The sequence below is a fragment of the Cyphomyrmex costatus genome, unplaced genomic scaffold, assembly GCF_001594065.2.
Source record: "Cyphomyrmex costatus isolate MS0001 unplaced genomic scaffold, Ccosl1.0 scaffold254, whole genome shotgun sequence".
NCBI lineage: Eukaryota > Metazoa > Arthropoda > Insecta > Hymenoptera > Formicidae > Cyphomyrmex > Cyphomyrmex costatus.
In genome coordinates, this window is record NW_017276629.1 from 1,431,163 (window position 1) to 1,456,430 (window position 25,268).

At 34.6% G+C, this 25,268-nt stretch overlaps 1 protein-coding gene across 8 annotated transcripts in view; it reads right to left on the minus strand.

The window, feature by feature from the left end:
* Window positions 1-25,268, minus strand: part of dlg1 (MAGUK family member discs large 1) — a 540,434-nt gene that overhangs the window by 443,793 nt on the left and 71,373 nt on the right. For all 8 annotated transcript variants that reach the window (XM_018540590.1, XM_018540588.1, XM_018540591.1 and 5 more), the window contains one exon: window positions 6,961-7,092. In XM_018540590.1, coding sequence (XP_018396092.1) covers window positions 6,961-7,092 — 132 coding nt within the window. The remainder of the gene's footprint in view (window positions 1-6,960; window positions 7,093-25,268) is intronic.

The following is a 25,268-nucleotide window of genomic DNA, read 5'->3' on the forward strand; positions in this document are numbered from 1 at the left end:
ACAATATAAAGATATGTACCACTTAAGTTTTATTAAAAATAATTGTGCAACAATTTTTCAAAGACCGCGTGTATTTTTGCGTCTTTTTTTATCATTAAAAAAATGATTTTATAATGATATCAGGCATTATGTAATATAAAATGTAACACGTTTTCGTGATATTATAAATAATGAAGTAACGCGATTTGCCAGTTATCTTCGTGTTTGATACACCGTTAAATGCCAGCGCTTCATGAACATCACAGTTCACTTCATCAGGATGAGAAGCAACTGAACTGCTTCTCTAGAAGATTCCCTTTATATATGTTGTTAAAGGAGAGAGGGGAAAAGGAGAACAGAAAGGAGAGATCGCGAAAATTGCAGTGAAGGCGATTGCGATCGATTAATTTTCGAAAACCGCAGGAGAATAGTTTTCCATATGTCACTTATATTGTGTTACAGGTATTGTTTCTGTTTAGATTATTAAAAAGTTTCTAAATTTTTACATTTCTCTATATTTTCTTGCAAAATATAAAGTAGTACTTGTTATTATGATCGGTTTATCAAATAGCTATTTTATCGCAACGTTTTATGGTCGAATAAAGCTATGTGACATGTTTAACGTAACATCACGTTAATTCTTTTATATTTACCGTTTTTTTCTTGTTTCCCCAACTTTTCTGCAAAAGCAAAGTATTTTACCATATACACTTTTGCTCAGTAGTCTTTTTGATTCCTTAAAATTTGATCTATCTATTTTAGAGACTTAAAGATGGTTCGGATATTGCATTTATTTAAGAATTTTAGGATCATGTCGATTGTAGGACACTGTCTATTGTTTCTTTTATATACCTATTTATGAGAGAATAGAGAAGATTCTTTTGTCTGTCTCGTGTGAACACTTGGCACAAAAAACTATATGTCTCTTGATTTTAAAAAAGTTTTCGTATATAAGGATTATTCCGTTGACGCATATCATCAACAGTGAGAAAATAGCGATAACGATACTTAACTAACCTTAGTTTTCACATCGAAATATTTCGACAGAATATACACCAACGTTTCTGCGAGTAATAAAACGTTCTACTTTGTATCTAAGAGAACTGAAGATTTACTTTATAAAGCGCGGAATAACAGAGTAAATCGTAAGAATGTGAGAGAGGAAAGAAAATTGTGTGTTCGACCGCGAATATAATATTCGTAATGTTCGCCATCGTAGCTCGAAAGTTTAAAACAAACCAAGTCACCGTGCTATCATGCAGAAAAGAAAAACAGAACTTGTCGCCCTTAGCGGTCGACAAACTGCTCAATGAATTAGAAATATCACGCCGACTTTTACTTTGGTTCTCCATGAATAGAAATAACTTTAACGCAATTCCCTTGGACTTTCTACATTTTCGAAGAGCAACTCCGAGACATCTCTCGATCTCATTTCTCTCGTCACCATGTTTTTTGCGAACAGAACTTTTTTGAACAAAACTTATTCTTTCTTCTCCGTCAATCGATTAGAGAATAAAATCAAATGTGACTTTCAATAGAGGTGCATAGACTGTCTAACATTAAATTACGCGATAAAAATTAAATTATTCAGAAAAAATAATGAGATATAGATGCAGATGGCAAAGGTGGCTATTGAATTGTGTTATAAAACAGAAAACAAATTGGAAAAACAAAGCAAGAATGTTTTTCTGTGTGTTTTAGCGTAACTTTAGATCACATTTGTGTTCAGAAAATACGTGGAAAACTATTAGTTCCGCAGATTCGTTATATTTTTTTGTAGAGATTTTACGTATTAGGAAAGCGACGATTCAACGTTGCCGATTCGGTCGTCATCCACAGACAGCATCACGCATTCATATTCAACATCGTCAGAACGACGACGATTAAGCACTCGCGGGATGCGTAGACGGTTCGTGTTGATCTCGTGCTCGCACGTTACCTGTTGGACACGTTTTGTACGTTGTGTCACACATTTGCACGGCACTTCGCATATTACGACGATCAGAACGCAGAGTCATAATACGCACAGGAACCCAAGTACCATATATTATATAATGCAAATCATGCGGATGCACCGGACATAACGACACAAGGCACAGCCGGTTTGACAAATTTCGGTTATCTCGACCGCGATGGCTCAAGCCATTGCTTGCTCACAGTATTTTGCAATAATCTGCTGCCGTTTCCAATGCATTTCAAATTTATCGCCCAGGCACTTAACTTTCGATTTGTCGAACGACCGCAAACGTAAATTACGACTTACCGATCATGCTTGATAATCCTTTTCAATCATGACCAAATGGTCGAAAGATTTGAGTTTTCTTTAGCAAAGATTTTCTATGAGAGATGAAATGCGATAACAACTTGCAAAAAAGATAATAATTATAAAATTATTATTATTATTTTCGCATTATTATTCTTATTATTATTAACGCTGAAAACAATAGCAATTATTGAGATTCAACATTGCATTGAGAACACAAAATTTAAATTGCAATTGTAAGATCGTAATTTGCAATCCCCACAAATTCAGAATGTAAAGAAGAAAATACGAATGAGAAAAGGAGATCGAGAACTCTTTTTTCCTTTCTTCAATCCCAAGTAGCGAGTCTGGTTAATTTTAGAAAACTCTCAATCCGTAAATTCCAATCTGTCGTTCAACAAAGAAAACGACAGACTGAAGTAAAAATGCGCAAGATCGAAAAGTCTTTCCGGACTAAGTTTGGAAGTGTAGCAGATTAAGTAGTAGTCGATCGATGTACTGTACGCACCGCATCCGTTTCGAGTTTCGCGGCCGGTAGCCGCGGGATTACACGTCATAAAGGTATAGCACCAAGTACATAACGAAGTTACAACGCGCTACGAAACTCGAAATTAGTTTCAGGAGCGTGCAGCTCGACGTCGCTCAAATTGACAGAGAATGTCCGATGGCGTGTGTAACAATTCCACGGATACACATCTCGAAATTTTCCCCGGAATCCGACGTTGTACAGTCATGAAAATAAAATTTTTTCCTATTCTTCAGTTTTACAATTTTTTTCGCAACATTTATCATCCATAGCGATCAAAATAAAGTCCATCAATTGATTCATAGTCTAACGATAAACAATAAAATACTATACATATATCGTTATTCGCTTTAATACTCACTGCAAATTGCAACAAAAAGATCGCAATTGCTATATTTACGCCACGATTACTTACTGCCTACAGCAAATCAAAGTAAACGAAGCATCGGGATCGAATAAACGTTATCTCGTTAAATCGAGGAGATCGCTAAGCTGTTTTGATAATAACGGTGGCGCAGTTGTACCTATGGCTGTACTTGTAATTTAATTTTGTCGAAAGATACGGGTGATCTTCAATCGCATCCAAACGATTCGTCGGCAAAGGACATTCTCCGCGAGATTGTTCTTTTTACATTATTTTTATACATTTCCTTTTTTCTGTAGAAAAGCTTAATTAAAAAGCCTTGAGAATTATAATTGAAGAAATTCTGAATAAGATTCTAAAAAATTGCACGTACCTAAGCAAAATGTGTATACTTAAATCGTAAGGATTTTTTTATTTTAATGAATTATTTTTAGGAGATATATATATCAATTTTCAATATAAAAAGCACAGTGACCCTGTTTTAAAAGCTATATTTTTGCTAGAATAAAATCGACACGTCTCTTCGCATGTTCATATGGAATTCCGCGCTCAAGTCGCGTTTGCTTTGATCAATTCGCTCGAGCGGCGCTCGAGAGATTTCCGGTCGAGTTTAAATTCGCGAGTGTCCGTATTCGCTACGAGGAGACGGCTCGAGTAGCCCCCCGGATGCACACCAAGTGCACTTCACCCATCGGCAGCCATTTGCACCCCAAGCCACGCCAAAAAACTTTCCAGGCTGGCAAACTCCTGGATAGAGAGAGAGAGAGAGAGAGAGAGAGAGAGAGAGAGAGAGAGAATGAATTTCTCTTCGAGATCACGACTGGGCAACATTTGAGTCGATTTTCTTCCCCACAAAAATTCGAAAATCATCACGTATTCTGTTCAGAATTTACCCGATACCTTGAAATATGGAAAACGCGTATGACAAGAATAAAAACATGCAGGATGTTCAGCTACGTTTACAAAACTTATTGCTCCTATGTAACACACAGAATCTTCAAAATCAAACGGATGTAGTATTTTTGCATTAATATCTTTGTAGTATTTACTTATTGTATATGATGCATTTTTTATGTGTTAGGAATCCAACTAAAAAAGAGGAATTATATCCTCTTTTAAAAATATAAAAAAATTCTCAAAAATATTCCATTTTATGTAGAAAATACAATATCATAATAAAGAAAAGTTTTGGATCGCAGTGATATCCATTTGTAAACAAATATTTTTTAAACAAAATTAGAATTTTAATCAAATCATTATTATAAAACAAATAGATATTTTAAGATACTTCTTTTTACATATATTTTTTCAATGTATTATTATTTAATTATTTATTAACGATCGTACAAATTTTTCATTTTTCTTATAAAAAAAAAATGAAAAAATATTAATGGAAATTTCACGATGATAATCAAGCTGAAATTCTAATTTTATTTTAGAAAAAATATTCATTTGCAAACAGAAACAATTAATCCCAATTTCCTTATAATATTGTCTACATATTTTAGAACATTTATAAAAATTTTTTCAGGTCTTTAAAAGAGGTTATAATTCTTATTTACTTACTTAAAGCTAAAAAGATTGATATTTTTCATACTATTAAATTCTTTCCACTAAAATTAATATTTTTATATGAAAGTACAAGAAAAATCCTAAAAATTCATGTCTACTATAAAAATTTGATATATTTTATAATTTTACAGTTAGCTACAAATGTAAAAAATTTTTTTTTTTAAACGGTTACCGCTAATAGATATAAGGCATATAATATTTATTTTTTTATATTCAATTATACAATATACGTACTAACGTATTTTCATGATTATTTCTTGATTTTCGCTGGATAAAGCGTTGAGAAACTCTCAGTTGAACTATATGTGGCTAGCCAAGCTGGAAACAACGACATGTCCAGAGATCGCAGTATGACATATTATAATAGTTGAACGGAACCAGTTAAACGTTAATCTCCCGGCTAATTTCGCCGCGTGCGGGCGGCAACTTCGTCACGTCGCATCCGTCACTTGATAGCCCCAGGGAGTAGGGTCGTATAATCTTGACGCCATTGTACCAAAAGCTGATAGAACACGAGCCGCGAACAGAATCTATTCGGCTTATATCGGCTGGTAACACGCTAGCCGCGACACTGACAGCGCGTATGTGAATGCGTTCGCGTAGTACCAGATGCATGGCCGAGTAATCTCCGATGCGGAAGCCGGTTAACTGGACAAACTCAGAACAATGTATAATCGACGTATGATGGACGCGACAAATATAGAAGAAATGGATTTTTGCGAATCAATTTGACACGCGAGCAAGTTATCAAGTGCCATCGTGACTATCACTTCCAACGCAGAAAAAGCTAGCTATTATAAAAGTTATTTTGGCTGAATCAGATTTTTCCGAGGATTTTTCGAAATTTTTCGAGAACGTGAGATGACATCGTGAAGGCAGAGAAAGAGAAATATTGGCTGCAAGAAGAATCGAGAGGAATAAATCGCCGACGCTGTAGTGACGCTTTATCCCGCGCAACAATGGCGCGAGAAATCTTCGAAGAGCGACGCACCAGTTCCAATAAATAATGACCGTGGTCCCCTCCTCCCTCCCGTGAGAAAGAACTTTTACGCGTGCCGGTATTTCGAGAAACGATTCCAAGCTTTTCGATTCGACGACACCGTTTCAATTAAATTCAATTCAATTAAATCGATTTTGACGTTTTTCGCCTCGCTTTTCTGCAAAGGCTTCAGAGATGAAAGATCAAAGAGAAAAAAAATGTTTTTGCGTTTATGTAACGATTAAATGTCCATAAAAAACAATCCTGATAAGCTTTATAAAAATTAGTACTTATAGATGTAAGCATAACATAAAGATAAATCATTAAATTACATTTATATATTTAATAATATTTTTAAATGAGATTAAGTTTGTATTTTTTGCTACAGCAAATAAACTGACAGGTCGACAAGGTTAAAATAGATAAGACTTTTCTTCTCAGATATACAGGGCGTTCGTGTATCATCTATTAAAAGCAGATTTCTGAGATCATTTTTCAACAAAAATCCTAATACCACACTGTTAAGGTTACAATTGTACTGTCCAAAATTCATGCGATCAATGGCACATTTTACAGTAGTGAAGATGTTTAGAAGAATAAAAGAAAATAGAATTAATGTTCGAAAACATTTGCGCGAATTTCGGATAGTTCAGCTGGCTAATTTTAAACCCTTCCTATATAAAAACTAGTGTTACCTCATCATTTTATAATCAATCTAACCATGCGAAGTCTAGGACACCTTGTATATATATTATATATATTTAAATGAAAAATATTATTGACTGACAATTGTCAAAATTAGTGTCAAAAACATACAGCTGAAATCATATGTTGAAATCGCTAAAAAAGATCACGAAATAATTAGTTATTATCGTAAGACAATCAACATCTTTACACAATATTTAGTACTTGATTCTTATACAGTAAATTACTTGTATTATTGTAAACAGAAAACGACGTTACCGCCAACATAACACAAAAAAATTTGAATTACAAATCTCTTAATAAAATTCTGATAAAACGATCCATATTTTGTTCGCATCGCTCGTCTTTCATTGTCGATCAGCATGAGTGATAACAGAGATTTTTCGAGTATTTCTTGATTCGATTATTTGTGTAATCGCTAAATCATTCTTTGATAATTACTGTTCAAGTTGATAACTATTTTTCATACTGATTGATTTTCCGTCGACATAGCTATAAGGATGTGTATTCTTACACGATGTGTATTATTTCGAGCGCAAGAAAATTTAAGCAAAGCAAACAAGATGACTTACCCAGCAACGCCTGGAAGAGTCTGCTCTTGAAGATACGTATGACGCGCTCGATGGCTAATCGCAGCTGCTTGTCTTGTGGTCTCGTCAGCTTAGCATGATAATCTTCAAGAAGCTCCAGAGCTCGATGAGCTTCTAAACACAGAGAAAAGATAAATGCATGATAGATGAGAGAGAATTGGTAGAACAGTTTAGGTTAACAATACATAAATATGATTTCGTCGCCATTCATCAAACTTGATCAAATAAACCGCGCGTTTCCATTTCATTGTTTATTGAACACTTTGTCGTCGCTTCACACTATTAGCTGTTTCCTTCATTATCACCATCGACACGTTACTATTTATAACGCTAATTGATTAACCATATTGGTGAAGCATTACAAATCCGATGTAATTGAACGTAATTTGATGCAATCTGTACCTACCTCCGAAACCCTCGTTTTCACACGTTTCATTAATTAAACATCTGTCAACGGACATTAATTAGTGGAGTGTATATTATCGATATTACACTTTTCACGCGTCTAACTTTGAGATTTTAAATTACATTATAAATTTTAACATGCAAGACCTGCGATATACGCGAGCGATGATCCAAAATTGAAAATAGAACTGGATTGCGTATGAAATTGCAAGAGAAAGTATTATAAACACATTTAACAGCAATTTGCAAATACTATATATAAAAAAATCAAAATAATATAATAACACATACTGATAATTGAAATTTTTGCATAAGTAAATAAAAATGCTTGCTCATATGAGGTATTATCTAAGTTTAAAGTATTAAAAAATATACAAATAAATATAACGAATATTATTTTAGCAACCAAGATCCGCTTTGATCAAAAATATGATTCTTTCTTTTATTTGATATAAATATAACAATGTGTCAGTTCTTTTCGCTAAGAAATGATTATTGTACGCGATCTTCTTAATTAAAACGTGTTTAATGTTCAATCTTCTAGGAGAAATTCTTCGACTCAATATTACTTATTTATTTCTTATGTATATATGATATCGGAAAACAACGACCAATATTGCACCTAGTAAACGAAAATTTCTCAGCTACGCGCCATATACCTTTTTCACGCACGAAGATCGTATTCAACCTATTTTCGCCATTTTCCTTTCCTGCTAGCCATCATAAACAACGCTCCCTTCACCTCTTCGCTGCTATGAGAGAGAATGAAAGTACGAAACCATTTGGAGGGTGAAATGACTCGAGAATCTCGTGTAACGGTGAGTGCAAGTCAAGAACAAATAACGGCAATTGCATCAGTTTCACGAAAACACCACCGATGCAACAGCTTCTTTGTTCTGTTGATCTCCACCCTTTCTGTGAATACGAAAAGCGCTCTCAATGCGCAGAGTATAATTATATAAATTGTTGATATGCCTATATAGATGCTGACATGTTTGAAGAATTTGAAGATAATATGAATAATTCAATAAATTACTATATCAAAACAATTGTAATAAAAAATATATTTAAAAAAACTTTTGAAAAACGCGCAAGTTGAATATTGTCATGAATTAACCGTGATAGGAATTAATTATAAACTTAATTTTTTTTCTGTTAAAAAAAAATAAAATTTACTTTATATATATATATATAGATCTTGAAGAAGTATTTTACCTTTTATTATCAAAGATTTTAAAATGTCAAAATCAGTAGCACACGCATTTTATTAATCAAAAATGAAAAAATAACGAAACAAGATAAACAATGTAAGATTTTTGAGAAAAATGATAAAAATTTTAGTAATAAGAAAATCACTTCAAATAAATTTATTAAGAATAATTTCGAATCTGCAGATAGTAATAAAAATACTAATAATTTCATCGTTTATATATATATATATATATATATATAAAATTAGCATTATCATAGTAATAGCCCGCACACTTGTTGATTCACATTATCGTTCATAAAAACGATCGGGATTTCCACAAAATGAATTTCATATCTATCTGACGATTTAAAACCTTCTCGATCGAGGAACGGATATTCGATCGACAAAAGAGATTGCAAACAGGTACGTGCAATTGGATGATAATATATCTTTACTTTTTCACGACTTTGTTCTCATTTTACAATTCGCGATAAACACATCAAACCCTGTCAATAGATGTTTTTCTTCTACATTAGAAATATCTCATAAAACGATAAGAGAGAGAAATCACTATTTAAAAGAAAAAGATATCGCCATTTAAAAAAGACAAAAAAAGAGAGAGAAAGAAATAAAAGAAGGTGGAACGATGCAAATATCGAGTTCTATTTCATACGATTTTATTAAGATTCACAAGATATGCAAAAAAAATTTTTTGAAAAATATATAATAATTTTAATGTTACACATTTATTAATCTAAAGAAATAAATAAAACGTCAATATGAGTCAACACAAGTATGTGCTTTTTATACAATTTATTCGAAATGAATAATAAAACGTATATACGTTTTGACCTACGCAGTTGAGGTTCTCTTCAGTACATATTAAATTAATATAAAAATTAAAATTAAAAATAATAAAAAATAAAATAACATTCATGATGATAGCGCATACAAAATACACATTATTAAAGTGTGAGGTAAGAAATACTAAGATGGTAAAGTCAAATCTTGTTCATCAAACTGTTAAGTTTAATGATTGTCAAGATTAGACGAATTTTTTGTGTAGTTGTTGTACAGATTCTATTAGACTGCTCAGTTTAATGTGAAATTTAAATGAGAGTTATTAAACACGACATAACTGTTTAGTAGATCGATGAACATTTATTAATGTACCAAAACTGTTTTATAGCAAGATAACATTTTCCTTTTTTTAAATACAATTAATAGGCAATATAGTTATAAAATATAAAAGGAAAAGATCACCCCGTTATCTGAAATTTTTATTTTAAAACCGTTTATACGTTTACACATATTAGGAAAGCATCAAAACTTGATTTAGCAGATAAAAAATATTTATTTATCGTGATAGAGAAAACCTAAAGCAAAATAGTATTTCGATTTCCATTTTCTAGATACATTCGTTCGCGTACACGTATGCATGTTCGTTCACTGCATTCCTAAAGACTCTTGCTCTATATCCGTAAATTTATCGCAAAATACTGGCCAGATCGATATTTTTCTCAAAGCATAATTTTTGAAGCACATATCACATGTAAAAAAATATCCGTGCAACAGGATATTTATTGATGTATTATATTTTAACACAAACTGTTTTTCGCAAATTTAAATATTTATATCACGGAAATATGAAAACAGCGCTCCCAAAAAACGCGCTTTATATTAAAATTATTTAATATTACGATCTGCACGCAAAAATGGAGAAACAGCAAAAAAAAAAACACATTTAATTAGTGATATTACAAGAAAGTGCCATTGGTGCCACTGCAAAAAATTCACCGCTTTTTAGCGAGAGAGCTTTCGAGCCTGGAATACGGGCAACCGATTATACGAAAGAACGAGACACACGTCTGGTCTCATTTGTGCATACTTTCACGTGCGAGGGTGCAGATGTGCAAGATCGGATGAAGCACGGGAAGGACGAGAGAACGAAAGGAAGGGAAATTTCTCGGTCGCTAATAACACGGCAATAGGCACGTCATCCACCTTCACAAGAACGACAGCGAAACTATGCCAAGTATGGCCGTTTATCCCGGCTTTATGGTTCATCCGGCTGCACGTCGTGCTTCGTGAATTATAACGCCGTATCTCTTTACGAGACGCGTTGCTGCACTCGATTTTCACGAGCACGAGGCGAACGAATGAGCTGGTCACGGTCGTGAGAGGACCATGTTCACCAAGCCCCTTATAGTCCCCATTGTCCTGAACCTACATTAAGAAAGGAATACGTTTTCCTCAGCGCTTGTCGAGTTGATCCCGTCACGTCGCGAGAGACGAGCATAATACGGAAGACGACGTGTAGTGACTGCAATTATTATTCATGTACATGTATTGGAAAAATATTATTCTAAAAACTTTTCTCGCGAAGTGAACAGACTTATTAAACGCACAATAATTTTGAAAAGAAATGAATTAACGATGCGAAAAATGTTCATACAATTAATAAGCGAAGAGGGCCATTCGGTCGAAGCGAATTTTGATGTCTACAATCATATTTTTGTGTGAATTATACAATTTCTAATATATAATTCAAACTGTACGCCGATTAAATATCGGTTTTAAAACACAAGTCCTAACAAAGCTGAATTACGTAAGTAATATGTATCACAAATTAAATGGACGAGAAACTTAATATTACTGTTAATGAGCATTTTTTAAATAACGTAAAGAATTGATTGTCACACACAATATACTATTGTGCCACCAAAATCCGCACCAAAATCCGCCTTAATCAAATATGGTCTTTTTCGCTTAATTATACAATGATACGAATAAAATAAACAAACAGAGTATCTAAAACTCATTTGTGTTACTCAAATGAGAATCCACTCGACTATGTACGTATACAAATTTTATATAAGAGTCGATATAATACAAAATTATAGGTCATGTGTCTAGTTTACGTTCCAATTCAAAGTTTGATCTCCTCTCTGTAAGGCGGTGGGCGCCAGAAGGGCGACACGCCGTTATTTTCGTCTTTCATTACACTCATACAGTTCGCACGCAATAATTAAAAGGAGCCCCTCTGCGTTCGTCTAATTAAAGCGCGGTAATTATTGAAGCAAATTACGAGCAGTTTCCTTCGTTTTGTAACAATGTATGACAAGTCATTGACGAAGTCGCAATAATGATTTCGCAACAGCTACACATACTGCAGGTAAATTATATTAGAAGGGGATATTGAGTTTACCATATATATATGTATATGTTATCTTTAAACTTCATAATCCCAATAAATATAACACTAATATATTATATATGTGTACGCAGATGTGAATGTAGGTCAAGACATTTACATATGAACGTCGACACTCTTCAACGCAATTTTATATGGCAGTAAATTCAGAATTCATCATTCTGGCAGGAAAAACGAACTATCGACTAACTGTCGAGCAAGGGCGTGGGCTAGAATCTCGGCTACATACGTTGCACCTGATGCACACATATGTGTAATATGTAGAGCTTCTAGTCGTTGAGATCCCACAGACAATTTCGATCACCCTCATAATTTACACGATAACACCACGTTGACGTAAATGCGAATTAATTGGCGACGTACGATTTCTTTTATGAATAATAAACAATAAATAAAATTTATGTAAAAAGAATTGCTTACTAAAATTGATTACAATTGAAGTATTAAATGAAATTGTGATGTCAAACAAACATACACTCAACGCATACAAATTCTCTTAAAAAAATAACTGAATTTTTTGATAAATTTTTTTCGCACCAGGAGGGTCATTCTATTTGTGAGCAGCAATAAATGTACAAAACATTTGCCGCGTCAATCGAGTATATGTAAACGAGAAAAGATGGTCATCTATCATTTACATTCATAAAACCATATATAAAGACAAATGGAACAATTGTCACAGCGAAACTCGTGAAAAATGAGCCATGAAATATGCCAGAGGAATGGTGTAGTGTATTATACCACGTATACGCAGAATGTCGGAAAACGGACAAATGTTCCGTTAGTAGCACGTCCCTAATATGTACGAGAGATGAAACTGCGAGACAAAAATATCGCAGATTGAATTGTTTACAAGTTACCAGGTCAAATTAAAGCTCACTGTATAAATAACAAAATAAAACTCGAGCAATACATCTACGCATAACACGGAAATTGAAGTAAATGCAGCTCTACCAAATGTGCATGCACGTTATATTATTTACAAAATAATTTCATGCGAGACGGTCAAATTTTCGCGAAAAAATCTAATTCAAACGATTTACAATCGTATAAAACCGGTGTTACACAAATTCGCAAAAGCATTTAATCCTGCTACACTCACCGTGATATCTAGTGCGCGTAAGCGTGTAAACAAACAGCCCGCGGAATACGAATTTTCCGAATTTGCAATCCGCAAGGATATCGGCTTGTACCTGCGGAATTATGTAAATTCCGGGTAATTGGATTCTCTAGTCCATTCTCTTCCTCTCCACTTTGTGCGTGCTATGTTTGTGCAGGGATACGCACATACACCTACATACGTTATCACTGAACCATGTTAAAAAAAAAATCCAAAAAAATCGATACTTTGTCAACGAAATACAAATTAATCTAAATCATTAACTTTTGTCAAAAGTTTTATTCCGAAAAGTTTATTTAGCTTTAGAGGTGTAACAATTTATCCATTGTTATATAATCGTGTAAACTATTAGACATGCAAACGGTCGTATTGAAAAAGCTCGATAAAATAATTTACAGACCAATACCAAAAGTACATAATCAATTCCAGTGGCTACGAACGTAATTCTATTTCAATTCAAGTTTTATTTTGACAACTTTAGTATAAAACTCATTTTACTTCGTACTACTCGTTACTTTCAGTAAAAGAAGGACATAATGTTATACACATGTTTAAAAAAAAAAACTTATTTCTGAACGAAGTACGTTCCACATATTCACAGTAATCTTTCAACTATCATGTAAATTCTCGATTCGTTGCACACAATTCAATCAGATCTGAGATCCTTCGTTATACTATTACTAGAAAACATATGAATGGAGTATGCAGTTGTAGGTATGCAAACCGCGAGATCCGCTATTTTACAATCGACAGGCCGCATGCCGGCAAGAGGAAGGGCATATCAGAAGCGCCGAATTACCATTTAGTCTAGTTATCTCTAATTACCAGCGGCGATGTGGAACAATGCGCGCCTGTGTAATATTAAGGGACGGGCCAGATAGTCGGCGCGTAACTCGACGTATCTAAAGTAGTTGAATAATTGCGGATTCACCTTGCGCGAGGCACAGAATGGTGATTCGATTTATCTTCAAGTGGTAGGAGGTATACTTGCAGCGATTAGGAAACAGAATGTACATGCATAAAATGAATTGCTGTAAGCATGTAATGTTCCATGAATCGCAGAGACAGTGGAGAGAGGAATATCAGCAACAACTTCCAACAACTGCACGTAATAAATAAAAAAAACAATATTCTTGCAAAAAAGACAAAAGTAATACATAAAAACAATAAAACATAAGTTATCTTACAAGAAACGATATTACAATATTTCTTCTAGATAATTTTGAACTTTTGCAATCATTTTTATTTAAATAAGTTTGCAGTTTTAATGTTCTTGAAATGATTAAAACGTTCGCCTTTTATTTCTAATTGCTCTGTATTATTGTATACATATATACAATCGCACTTTTTCTACACTTCTTTTACATACAGGGTGTTTAAATAAAGTGTTCCTACGTCCTATATTTCCAAAATGGCGTTCAAAGTTATAAAAAAACCGCCGCAATTATTTCAAGGGAATATCTCCTTTAAGGGGATTGAGACTTTTCGAAATTATTGAATACGTATTTCGCGGATTTTCATAATTTAGTAGGTGGGAACAGACTTTATAGACATTATATGTTATCGAGTCTTGTTTAAAGGAAAGGAGCTTTGGTACAGTTGCACCGAGGTAATACAATTCGGGAATCTCAGAGACGCTCTTATTGAAATCGAAGAGCGTTCGACATATATGGAGAAAGAGCAGAGTGCATCACTTTGATCAAGATAAAATTCAAATGGTAAAGTGTAATATGCTACGCATTGTATTTAGACAAAAAAGAGTAAAAATTCCTTCAGATCGCTATTCGACACATTCTCCTTAATCAAAAATATTATTGATTTGCAAAGATTTTGTAGTTATCGAGATTATTGAAACTGTCTGAGAGGCAAATAAACGAAATTGTTATCCTTTCCGTCCTGTCGGTGACATCAAGAAAATGGCGGGCAAAGGGAAGAAAGATAGTATCGTACATATGTAGCAGTGAGTGGATGGGAGCTGGCAGATGCAAAGGCACTCGACGAGAAAGCAAAACGGAACGTGAAGAATAAACTGGTTGGACAATACAGCATAATGTGCAGTTGACGAGGGAAAAAGACAATGGTTTTCGACGAACTGCATTTATTAGCAAGGGTAGGAGCATAATAAAATAATCGCGAATTACCGTTTGACAATTCATTTATCCATAACTATTTGCAGCCAGTGTGTACAGGTAATCTAATACTGAACAACTCACTCATATACAGTTATGATTATCGGATCAAAAATGACCGTTAATGATTATTCGTAAGGATTAAAAGGCTTATTGCAAACAATTAAATTATTCGGCATCTCTCTTTTCTTCTTTCTAAATGGGCGTTCAATCAAATGAGCTTCCAATTCTTCTTTCATCTTATTCTTAATCGTGCAATCGTCAACCGAGAGAAAGGAGCTTCCTATATAATAGAGCAGATTTGCTGGCGGATGCAAAGATACTTTTCTCGAGAGAGGAAACCAACGCGAAGAGTAAATCGGTCGCCAACGAGCAGAGAGAAGAAGGGAGAGTGGGCGGAGTAGAAGCAGCTGGAAAAGTTGACTCGACGTCGCAAGTCCTTTTTCCTTGCGCCTCGACTATGAGAAAATGTGAAACTCCTTCCGTTCTGGAGAAACAACTATCTTTCGTCTTCCCCCCCCCCCCATCATATATTTTCTATTATTTATCGACAATTAGCAGATACCATAATGTCGAGAAAAGTTTCTCATTCCAAAACTAAAATTGCTCGTTCATAAAAAATTAACGTAAGCTTATCGATATTCGATATATCCTACAATTGTTTTACTCCGAGACGACAGTTCGAGCATTGAATTTACATTTTTTCATAAAAATTCTTCAAGTAAAAGCGCTAAATATTAAGTAAATTAAAACTGCTAAATATATAAGCTGCTTTAAACAAATGTAATAAACAATGTGATTCACATAGTAATCTATATTTGTTAACCCTAAGTCGAATGAAGTCGAGGCAACTTGCGGAAGAACGCCCGTCAGTTGTGGGATTAATCACGGCCACGTGTCAAGCGGCGATGTAAGCATTATTGTAAGCGATGGACAATAAAGTAGAAAATCGCAAGCGAGCGGGGTTCAAAAGCCGACAGTACAACAAACAGTGCGCCGATTTAATCCGCGTTCTGCGCACGATGGTTAAAATGGACCACCGCCCTGCAGCCAGCCAGCCAACCAACCAACCAACGGTCGTCCAAAGTAACTGTAGCGTAAAACCGCGATAATCTCGATGGTCATTTGCCTTCACTCTCTCGTTTGCGAATTTTTCCGCCCTACGGAATCTTTGTCGGTTAATCCATATACCAATTCAAACGTGCTGTCGCACTCACTTCCTTCTATGGTAATTTGAACATGCAAGAAATTATCGCATTACTTCAACACAGCACAATTCGCTCGTATACGCAACGTTAGAAAGAAACGTTTACAAGAAACGTCTAGAGAATGAGATTAGATCTGTTTGTACGGGAAGAATAAATTTCGCAAAATTAGCGCACACAATTCCTCCGGGTTATTCGGAGAGTCGCGAGGAGTTAAAAAGTCACCAAGCAATCCTTTCGCGAGTGCCAATGACGCCACGGCGCGCGCGGCGGTACGGTATCAATTTCCCGTTCCGCTCTTCGACGTCGTCGTCCGCGCGTAAATCGTCGCGCAGTGGCACGACGCGCGACGGAATATTAAATTTCGCTACTTTAATTGTTGTTACCCCGTTTGCTGTTGCCGATCGACAAATCACAGGCCACGGATAAATCACAGCGATACCAGTTTAGAAGCGTGTAATCTCTCGTTCCTTTTTTATTGGTTCCAAATTCTTTTTTTTTTTTTCCAAAAAAGCTGGCTTTACGTTGAATTGGTTGGACAGCAAGCGCGAGAAAAATAAAATTGACAGCGCGTTTTTCGCGTTGAGATTTTCTTGAAATTGTGACAGTCAACTGCTCAAAAAATGCTGTTAATATTGCTCCGAATAAATAGAAAAAGTAGATAAATAAACAAATAAATTCAGCACCTAAAATTATTGTACTATTTTGTCTGACTTGTTAGTAACATAAATTAGATAACAATATCTTTCGGTAATAAACGCGATTTGTGTCATATATACAAACTGCATCGAAACAAAGTAGATAAATTTAGAAATGCTGAGAATCTTCCTGATAAAACGTAGTATCTGTAAAGTTTGCATGTTTTACTAATCTAGTTTTATAAATATATAGCATTTTATAGGATAAAATTCCAACAATTAGCAATTTTTCTTTAGTTTTGTCCGATCCTAGCACACCACTTGATAAAAATGTGTCGTGCTAACAATTTTCGATACCACCAACGGGTAGTTTTGACTTGTTGCATTGCAGAGTTGTATACAATTCAGTCATTGAAAAAGTTGAAAAAGTTAAAAAAATTGTTTCACATTGTAAACATTTTTTAAGCAATTTTAACTTTTAAATATTAACATATTAACAAATATTGTATATATTGTATTATATTTGTAACAATAGATCTATTATATTAATGAAATAGACATAACATTTAAAGAGGTTTTTTTTTCTTTTCACTGCATTATTGTTGCGATAAATATCACTACATGCTTCAGCGGTCGAATTTGATTTGGGTGATATTTTTCGCAATAAATTCGTCACCATTTTAAGATACTTAATGTTTAAAGATACTTAATATACGCGAAGAGAATTTTCTCTTAAAATTTACCCGGAAAATATGGGATGAGTATTCAAAATACAACATTGTATTTTGAAGAATTTCACGTAATTCTCTCTCACACATTCATTAATAAAACCACACAATAAAATATAAAATAAATTTAAATAATTTTTTTTTCTAAAATAAATAAAAATCTTCGAAATACTGTGCTGTCTCATGACTACCATATTCTCAGGATAAATTCTGAAAATTCCCTCTGTGTAGCATTATTATTATTAAATTATCAATTTATGTAATTTGTGATATTATTTCAGTTTGAGTTTAAAATTGCACTTAAAGACCGACAGTAATTGACGCGCAGTTTACAACTAAAAAATGTTAAAAAAATTGAAAATAAAAATATTACACATTTGAAAATTAATAAAAATATTATTAAGCATTAAGATCCAGCCCCGACCATACAGCACGCTTCTCTATTTACTTGTTTTATAAATTAACTTTTTGCTATAAATTTTTTTATCGTGTAATGATAATTATATTAGCGACAAAATATTATTTTATAATCTTTCATGTAGCACAATATTCTAAAATTTTCAAATTATAATAATCAAAGACAATTCAAGCATTCTTTTAGGAATTATTTAGTCTGAAAGTACATGCACGCATATTCATCTTATTAATCTAACAATAAGTAAAAAATGTTCTTTAGAATTCTAAAAGTTCCGATGTCAATTTTGCATAGCATTCTAAGAATTTTCCAAGAAAGAATTACGCTCGAAGGTGGTACGATCAGAAATTAAGGAATGTGATGTTAAAATTCCAATTTTTAATTGTATAATATACCATATAGTAATATTAATGACTAAAACTCTTTTATATATATAGGTATATATAAGTACACCTATACTCTTTAAAAACAGAAACAGCAATTAGAATTATCGAATTCTACAAATGTCAACTTATATTTACACAACACATTTCCGTCAAATGTCGTGCTAGCAATAAAGTTAAAAATGCTTTAAAAATGATTATAAAATGAAACAATTTGTTGAAATAACTACATCGCATAGAAATCGAACGGAACAAGCTTCAAACGAAACTAGTTTCAAAAGTATCAAAAATGATATGACACATTTCTACTGAGTGATGAATAATCAAAGCAAAGAAAAAAATTATGTGTTGAAATTTTGTCCTGAAACGCTATATATAATCATAAAATTAGCTTAAAAATAACTTCTTAACAAATGTAATATTGGCTTCTGGTACTTTAGATTTTAGAAAAAAACATGCTGGAACATTAAGTTAGCATATTTTTTATTTTATGATATTAAAAATGCAAATTTTTAAATTTTTGTTGGGAGCTGTAGAATTATGAAAAGTTTTCGCTGTTTTTTTTTTAAATTAATAAAATGTTATACCAACTTCAGAGACACATTGATATAAACGCATTCGTTAAAATTACAATTTCAGAAGCGACTAGACAAGTATTGTACGATTTCATAATAACGTTAATGGCATGTTGCGTTGATGTGACGTGCCGATCGATAGAGGCTTTCTTCGAAACACAGCAGACAAAAAGCGAGTTTCACCGGGAGATGCAAGTGGATGCGCTTTACCCTTTGTTTATTCGACAAGCTCTCCACGGCATTTACATATACAACCCTCAACCAAGCGCAGCCCAGCGCCTCATCTAACCGCTTTATTATGCAAAATCTTTCGTTATTTTCCTTCTCTTTTTTTTTTATTCTGAGTGAGTTCAGCCTCCCATTACACTCGTTTCCTTCCACCCGCTTCGCGGTGATTGTCTTTAACATTATGCTAAGCTCGCTGATACCCGAAAGTACGCGGAAATATATGTTTCGTTTAAACGTAACTTCTACCAAAACTCCTCGCGAGCATCGAGTTGACTTCCTGAATTAATTATCCCACTTCCGTCGTCCACAAGCTTCGTATCAGCGACAAACGAGAATGGCTGACATTTGAAGCCGTAGAAATAATTACACAGTGGCTTTCTATGAAAATTCAAAACTTTAACCAACCGAAACTTACGTAATTGTTAAAACGTTTCTCTGCCACGATTGTTACAACAACAAAATGCTTGTACAAACAGTATCAAAAATACGATATAATTGTACTTTATTCTTCCAAAAATGACTCAAAGAAATTCGCGCCAAAGAAAATTATCGCACAATAGTAATTTCTGCCTAATAACAAAGTCTCTTTATATTGCGTCAAAACATTTCTCTCGCTCGTCGACTCGATTAACAAAGATACTTACGGTATCGTTCGAGGTACAGAACAGTGGGAAGATAACAGCACATGCCGTTATCCCCATGTAGGTGAGTGTACATGTTTGCAGCTAATTAACAGTTGATCCTCCAGTAGTGCGATTGCGTGACAATACTATATATCCCCTGAATATTCTCCATTGGCTCAACTATGGTGAAGGACTTCACTTGTCACTTTGGATAGGCGGGCACATTTTTCGCGATGACTTCCAATTGATCGGAAAAAGTTTTCAACGTCTTCAATAGTAAAAAATTAGCAGCACGTAGAAAGAGAATAAACGCACGTACTCGTGAAAGTTTCACAAGTTTTTCGTTGGATCAACGATCAATACTTTCAACGAGAAATTTTAAATTTTGGTACACGGCCTTGTCATTAACTCGATGCGGTCTCTTAATGTTTGTAAACTTCGACACTTTACAAAATGTTCGAATTACCTTTCCGTAAATGTACATCTCAGATTATCACCGTTGAATAAAATGTAATGTAACGTAGATTTTAAATGTCTACCGACAGTTCAAAAAAAAAAAAAGAAAGAAAAAGAACGATAATTTATAGTTTTATTTTATTCCAGTTATATTTCGTGCTGCATATTAGATGATAAATTGGTTCCTGGTTACGCGACGGATCGGGCGAATTGTTTTGTTTTCAGGGAAAACAATGACGGTACATACGTAACGCAATTTCGTGATATGCAACAGATGCAAAATCTACCGATGAAAAAATCCGATGAAATCCGGGATGTTAGGTACGTTTGAAACTCCGAATCCACGCCGAAACATTTATGCCAAATGCTATTCAGCGATCTCGTTCAAATTATCCGCAAAAAGTATCCTTCATACATTTTCAAATTTGTTACATATATCAATGGAAACAGTTGCGCGAATTTTCATGATTTGCCGGACTTTACTTTCCCAATCTTTTCCAATAAAATCTTTTTCATAAATTAAAAATAAAAACTAAACGAATTCAAAGAGATAAAATTAAAATGTTTCGAATTGTTTACCGTTTGTATTTCATCAAACGATCGCGCAGAGCGAAAGAGACTGTTTGTCGACGACGCTGAAAGACCGATTATTATGCAACTGCGAGCCGGAAACGCTTGCAGTCAAGTGCACACACGATGGGCGTCGCACGTGATGCGCGCGGTCGTGGACGTCTGCATTGGACGCACGCAATCAATTTTCGGAGCTACGCACCTGTCAACAGGTTAATCTCTCTGCCATGCCGCACACACACGGTGGCAACTCTTTCTTTCTACAATTCGTTGACATTGCATTGTTTACGTTTAAGGGACATTCGGTGATTACCCGTGGAACTCGACTACCTCGAAACAAGTCCAGGAAATGCTGGATTAATTATTTTATACCGATATAACTGAATTATCGTTAACATTACACGTTGTGTAGCATTAAAAAAAATCAATATTTCAGCTTTGGAAAACTGCCTCGCTTTATTTAACTTTCTCGATTATTTACCGGTATTTGTCATCTCGTGCGATTACTTACGATTCCCGTAGGATATATCCAATATATATTCCTCGCAAAATTGATCACGTCCTATCTCTCTTCACGACGCAATAACGTTAAACGTTTTCGGTTAACGAGTCACGTGAGATTGGCATTATTCTTGCGGCGCGGACATTAAAGGGAAAAATACAACGATTACTATATTTCTTACTACATAACATTTTGCATAACGAGTACTTAGTTATGGCGGCGGGATTGTGTTCTTATTTATGATAAACAGTCGGTACGTTTCACAATGATATTTTAGCTGTTTATCATCAAGTGTCAGTGCATTATGCATTATTCGATCGTTCGGTTTGCAATTTCGACTGTGTTCAACGTCGTCGACGAACCGTCGACACGTTCTAATTATGTAATTTCTATGGAAACAGTTCCCATTTCCATAATGAGCTTGCGAATGAAATTATCGGCTGTTACACTAACCGAGGGACCAACCGGAATTTGCATCTCCGTCGGTCTACAACAGTTCGAGAATGACGATTACGCTAAATGTACCTTTCTACGGCTTGTTAACATCATCTCGCAATATCAATTACTAGATGAGTTCGCCCAGAATTTTGAGGTAACGAAAACCGTGCTCCGCGTATTTCCCTGGGAAACATATATGAAATCAGAGAGAAATTGAGCACATTGTTGAAAACGTCAATTAACCGATAATTATATGTATAATCACGGATGTAATCAGACATTGCTGCATTATTTTTTAAATTTCTATAACATATCATCATTTTTCGGCGGAAATAAAATAAATATTCATAAATATTCATAAAGTATTATCTTCAATAAGAGAGATCGTATAAAATAACATGCCCGTTAAAACTTCGCATTACTCAAATGTATTATTACGAAAGAGAAAAAAATTTTCAGTAGAGAGTATGCGAGTTTTTCTTACAGTTTTTTGAGAGAAGAAACTTGACGCTACGAGAGTTCTCCGTTATCTTGTTCGCGTATCTTCGAGTTAAGAAGAATCTCGAGTTGCCGGGGAAATTGCTATTTATCGTAATGAAAAACGCAGACGTATAAAGGAAAAGATAAAAAAAATCCACTAGTAAAACAACGACTTACAGAGCTTTCGTTGATATAGGTATAATTATGCTCAGTGAAACTATATCATGTTTCGCACGCGCGCGTGCAATTACGCATCAAACGCAATGAAGCCGTGAGCGAAATTAGCATTACACTGAATGTATGTCTAAAGCCAAACACTCTATAACGTAAACGACAATGTACTATGAAAAATCAAAAAACCAAAACGTTCTATGTCGACGACGCGAAGTATGTGAAGAATCCATTCGCGTATTCATCATACAGATTTAGCCAGATTTTCTAGCTTTTTTCAGAGCATTGTATGCAAGAGAAAGAATTACTTTGTGATTTTATCGCTAGACATTCGAATCATCGAATCACGTAAGATGCGCTCAATAAATGAAAATTCTTTTTGTAATTTTTGCATGCAAGCGTAACCATGATCGGTAACGTAACGTTATATACATAATAACATAATTTATGTAATTACAGAGAAAAAATATTATGTGCTAATTTCCTTGTCACGATATATATTTTTTTCATCCTTTTAAAACTGACACTTGACACTTGGTACATGTTCAATACGTAACTACCAAGTGCGAGTTTTCTCTCTCTCCTCCTCTATTATTTAAAATTATAATATTAAAATTATAGTAGAGCGCTTGTGCAAGCGTTCGAGAGATTATCGCACGGTTCACACATATTATATTTCTTGTAAATTATAACAAGTGTGCTTTCGGAGAAATCGAGGGACTCTCAAGTTCTCCTCACACAGATGACACTTCAATGACACGTGGTTTTAAAAGCTTCCATCCATCACTTCAGTGATCACTCCGTAATTCCAATTACACACAACGCACTCGTTATTACACACACTTGGCGATATTTGAGAAATTTATACAAATTTTTGTTTGCAGAGGCTTGTTTGCAGAGCGGCATCTTTCGTGGGTGGAGGTCATTCCGAGGAGGGAATGCGAGAGTTCACGCACGAGATCGTGGGACAAGGACGGCCGGTAGGATCCACGTGATTATCATACCGATAACGAGCTCCTCTTAAAGAAATTTCGCTAAAGGGCGCGTACACACTCGCGACTCACGCTCACCCGCACGGAGCGGCTCTAACCCGCTGACTGCCGGAGTCGCCCCTTTTCCACCCGCTACGACCCGTCAGCCCCTAACCCGGAGGCTATCCCCTAGTCCCCGCGCGGTCGACCTACCGTCACCCACCCAACTACCCAGCGCCAGCACCGCCAGCCCTACTACCATCACCTCCGCCGTCACCTTCGCGAAACCGCCGCGCCGCTCTTCCCGCCGCCGTGCCGGTGTCTATTACCGTAGTAATGCTGACCCGTTACCGTCTTTTCCTCGTGTGTACGGAATCTTCCGGCTTTTTGTTTGTCTCTTTTTTTCTCTCTTTTCCTTTTTCATTGTATTTTCTAAAAATAAGTAAATCATGTAACTATCGGTTTCCGATGTCGCCATACGGCGCCAAAATTGAACAACTACCAGTGAAAAGCCATATTTCTAATTTGAGAAAATTAAGGAATGGCTACATTTGTTCGTACTAATTCATTCATCATTTGTAAGAATCATGAGACGCGATAAATTATGCTAACGCGTCAGCAAGTGTAAAACATTCTGCGGGAGATATATGATACCCTGACGAGCTTACATAAGGGAACTATGCAACTTAGATTTAAAAGCGCTCGCTTCAAATAGAGGAGAAATATCGTAATGCGAAGACGTGAAAATGTCTTTCAGCGTCGAGCTACCGTCTCTCTCTCTTTCTCAACGGCCGAGTCGGAGGCTTTTCAACTCTCGAAGATCCTTCGAGAAAAAGAACGGATAGAGCCGACGTAGAACGGAACGGAAGAACTCGTCAGTCAATCTAATAGCTTTTTACGCCTTATTACTCATCGTTGCGCTCAACCGAATAGCGATTGGAATAGGAAAATGCATGTAATACATTCAGTCAAATTCGAATAGACCAGTCGGGATTTACTAGAAAGAGATTCGAACAGTGTGGTAGCTAATACACAGCGGAAGATAATGCGTCCGTAAATCCCTGGAACTTTTAAACGACAAGTACGCCTTTAATTCGTTTGTACGAAGATGGCGAGGATCAGAAACGATTTTCGCTGACGCATGAAAAATTTTGGTAGACATCATTGCGTGAATGAAAGAACTGAGATCGTCAATCGTCTCGTTTAATTGGATGACTTTACGAAAGACGAATTCACGAATGTTTTCATCATGTCTACACATCGTGTAACTATATAGTACTATCCAATATATATTTTGTAAAAATTATAACAGATTCTTTTATCTTATCTTGTAATACCATACATAAATTCTAAAAGTGACATTAGCCATAAGATCTAATTTTTTTATAATTTTCTTTTGACAATTTTAAACAAAGTTTGTTTAGTATATTTTCGTACATTTTATAATAGATACTTTAAAATAATTTTTAAAGATGTAGGTATGTGTCATATCTCAAAGTATTATAAAAATTTCGTAGATTGTTTTGAGTATAAAAAGAGGACGTTAAGATTTGGTTGTTTTCGGTTAACATAAAGCAATTTTGAGATATAAAAATTATATTTCATAAAGAGTCATTTAAACAGAATCGAGTGTTGTATCATGGGAAAATCGTTTAAAAAAAAAAACGTTTTTTATTTCAAAGACAATAAATTCAAAAAATGGTAAGTAAGATATTAAGATATTCCCAGAATTACGCAATAAAAATCGTGTTATTGATATTTAAAGCAACAAAAACTATTGTACATTATTAGTACGTACAACTTGAAAAATATGTTCCTCAAAACTATAGAATTCGAAATCAAATAAT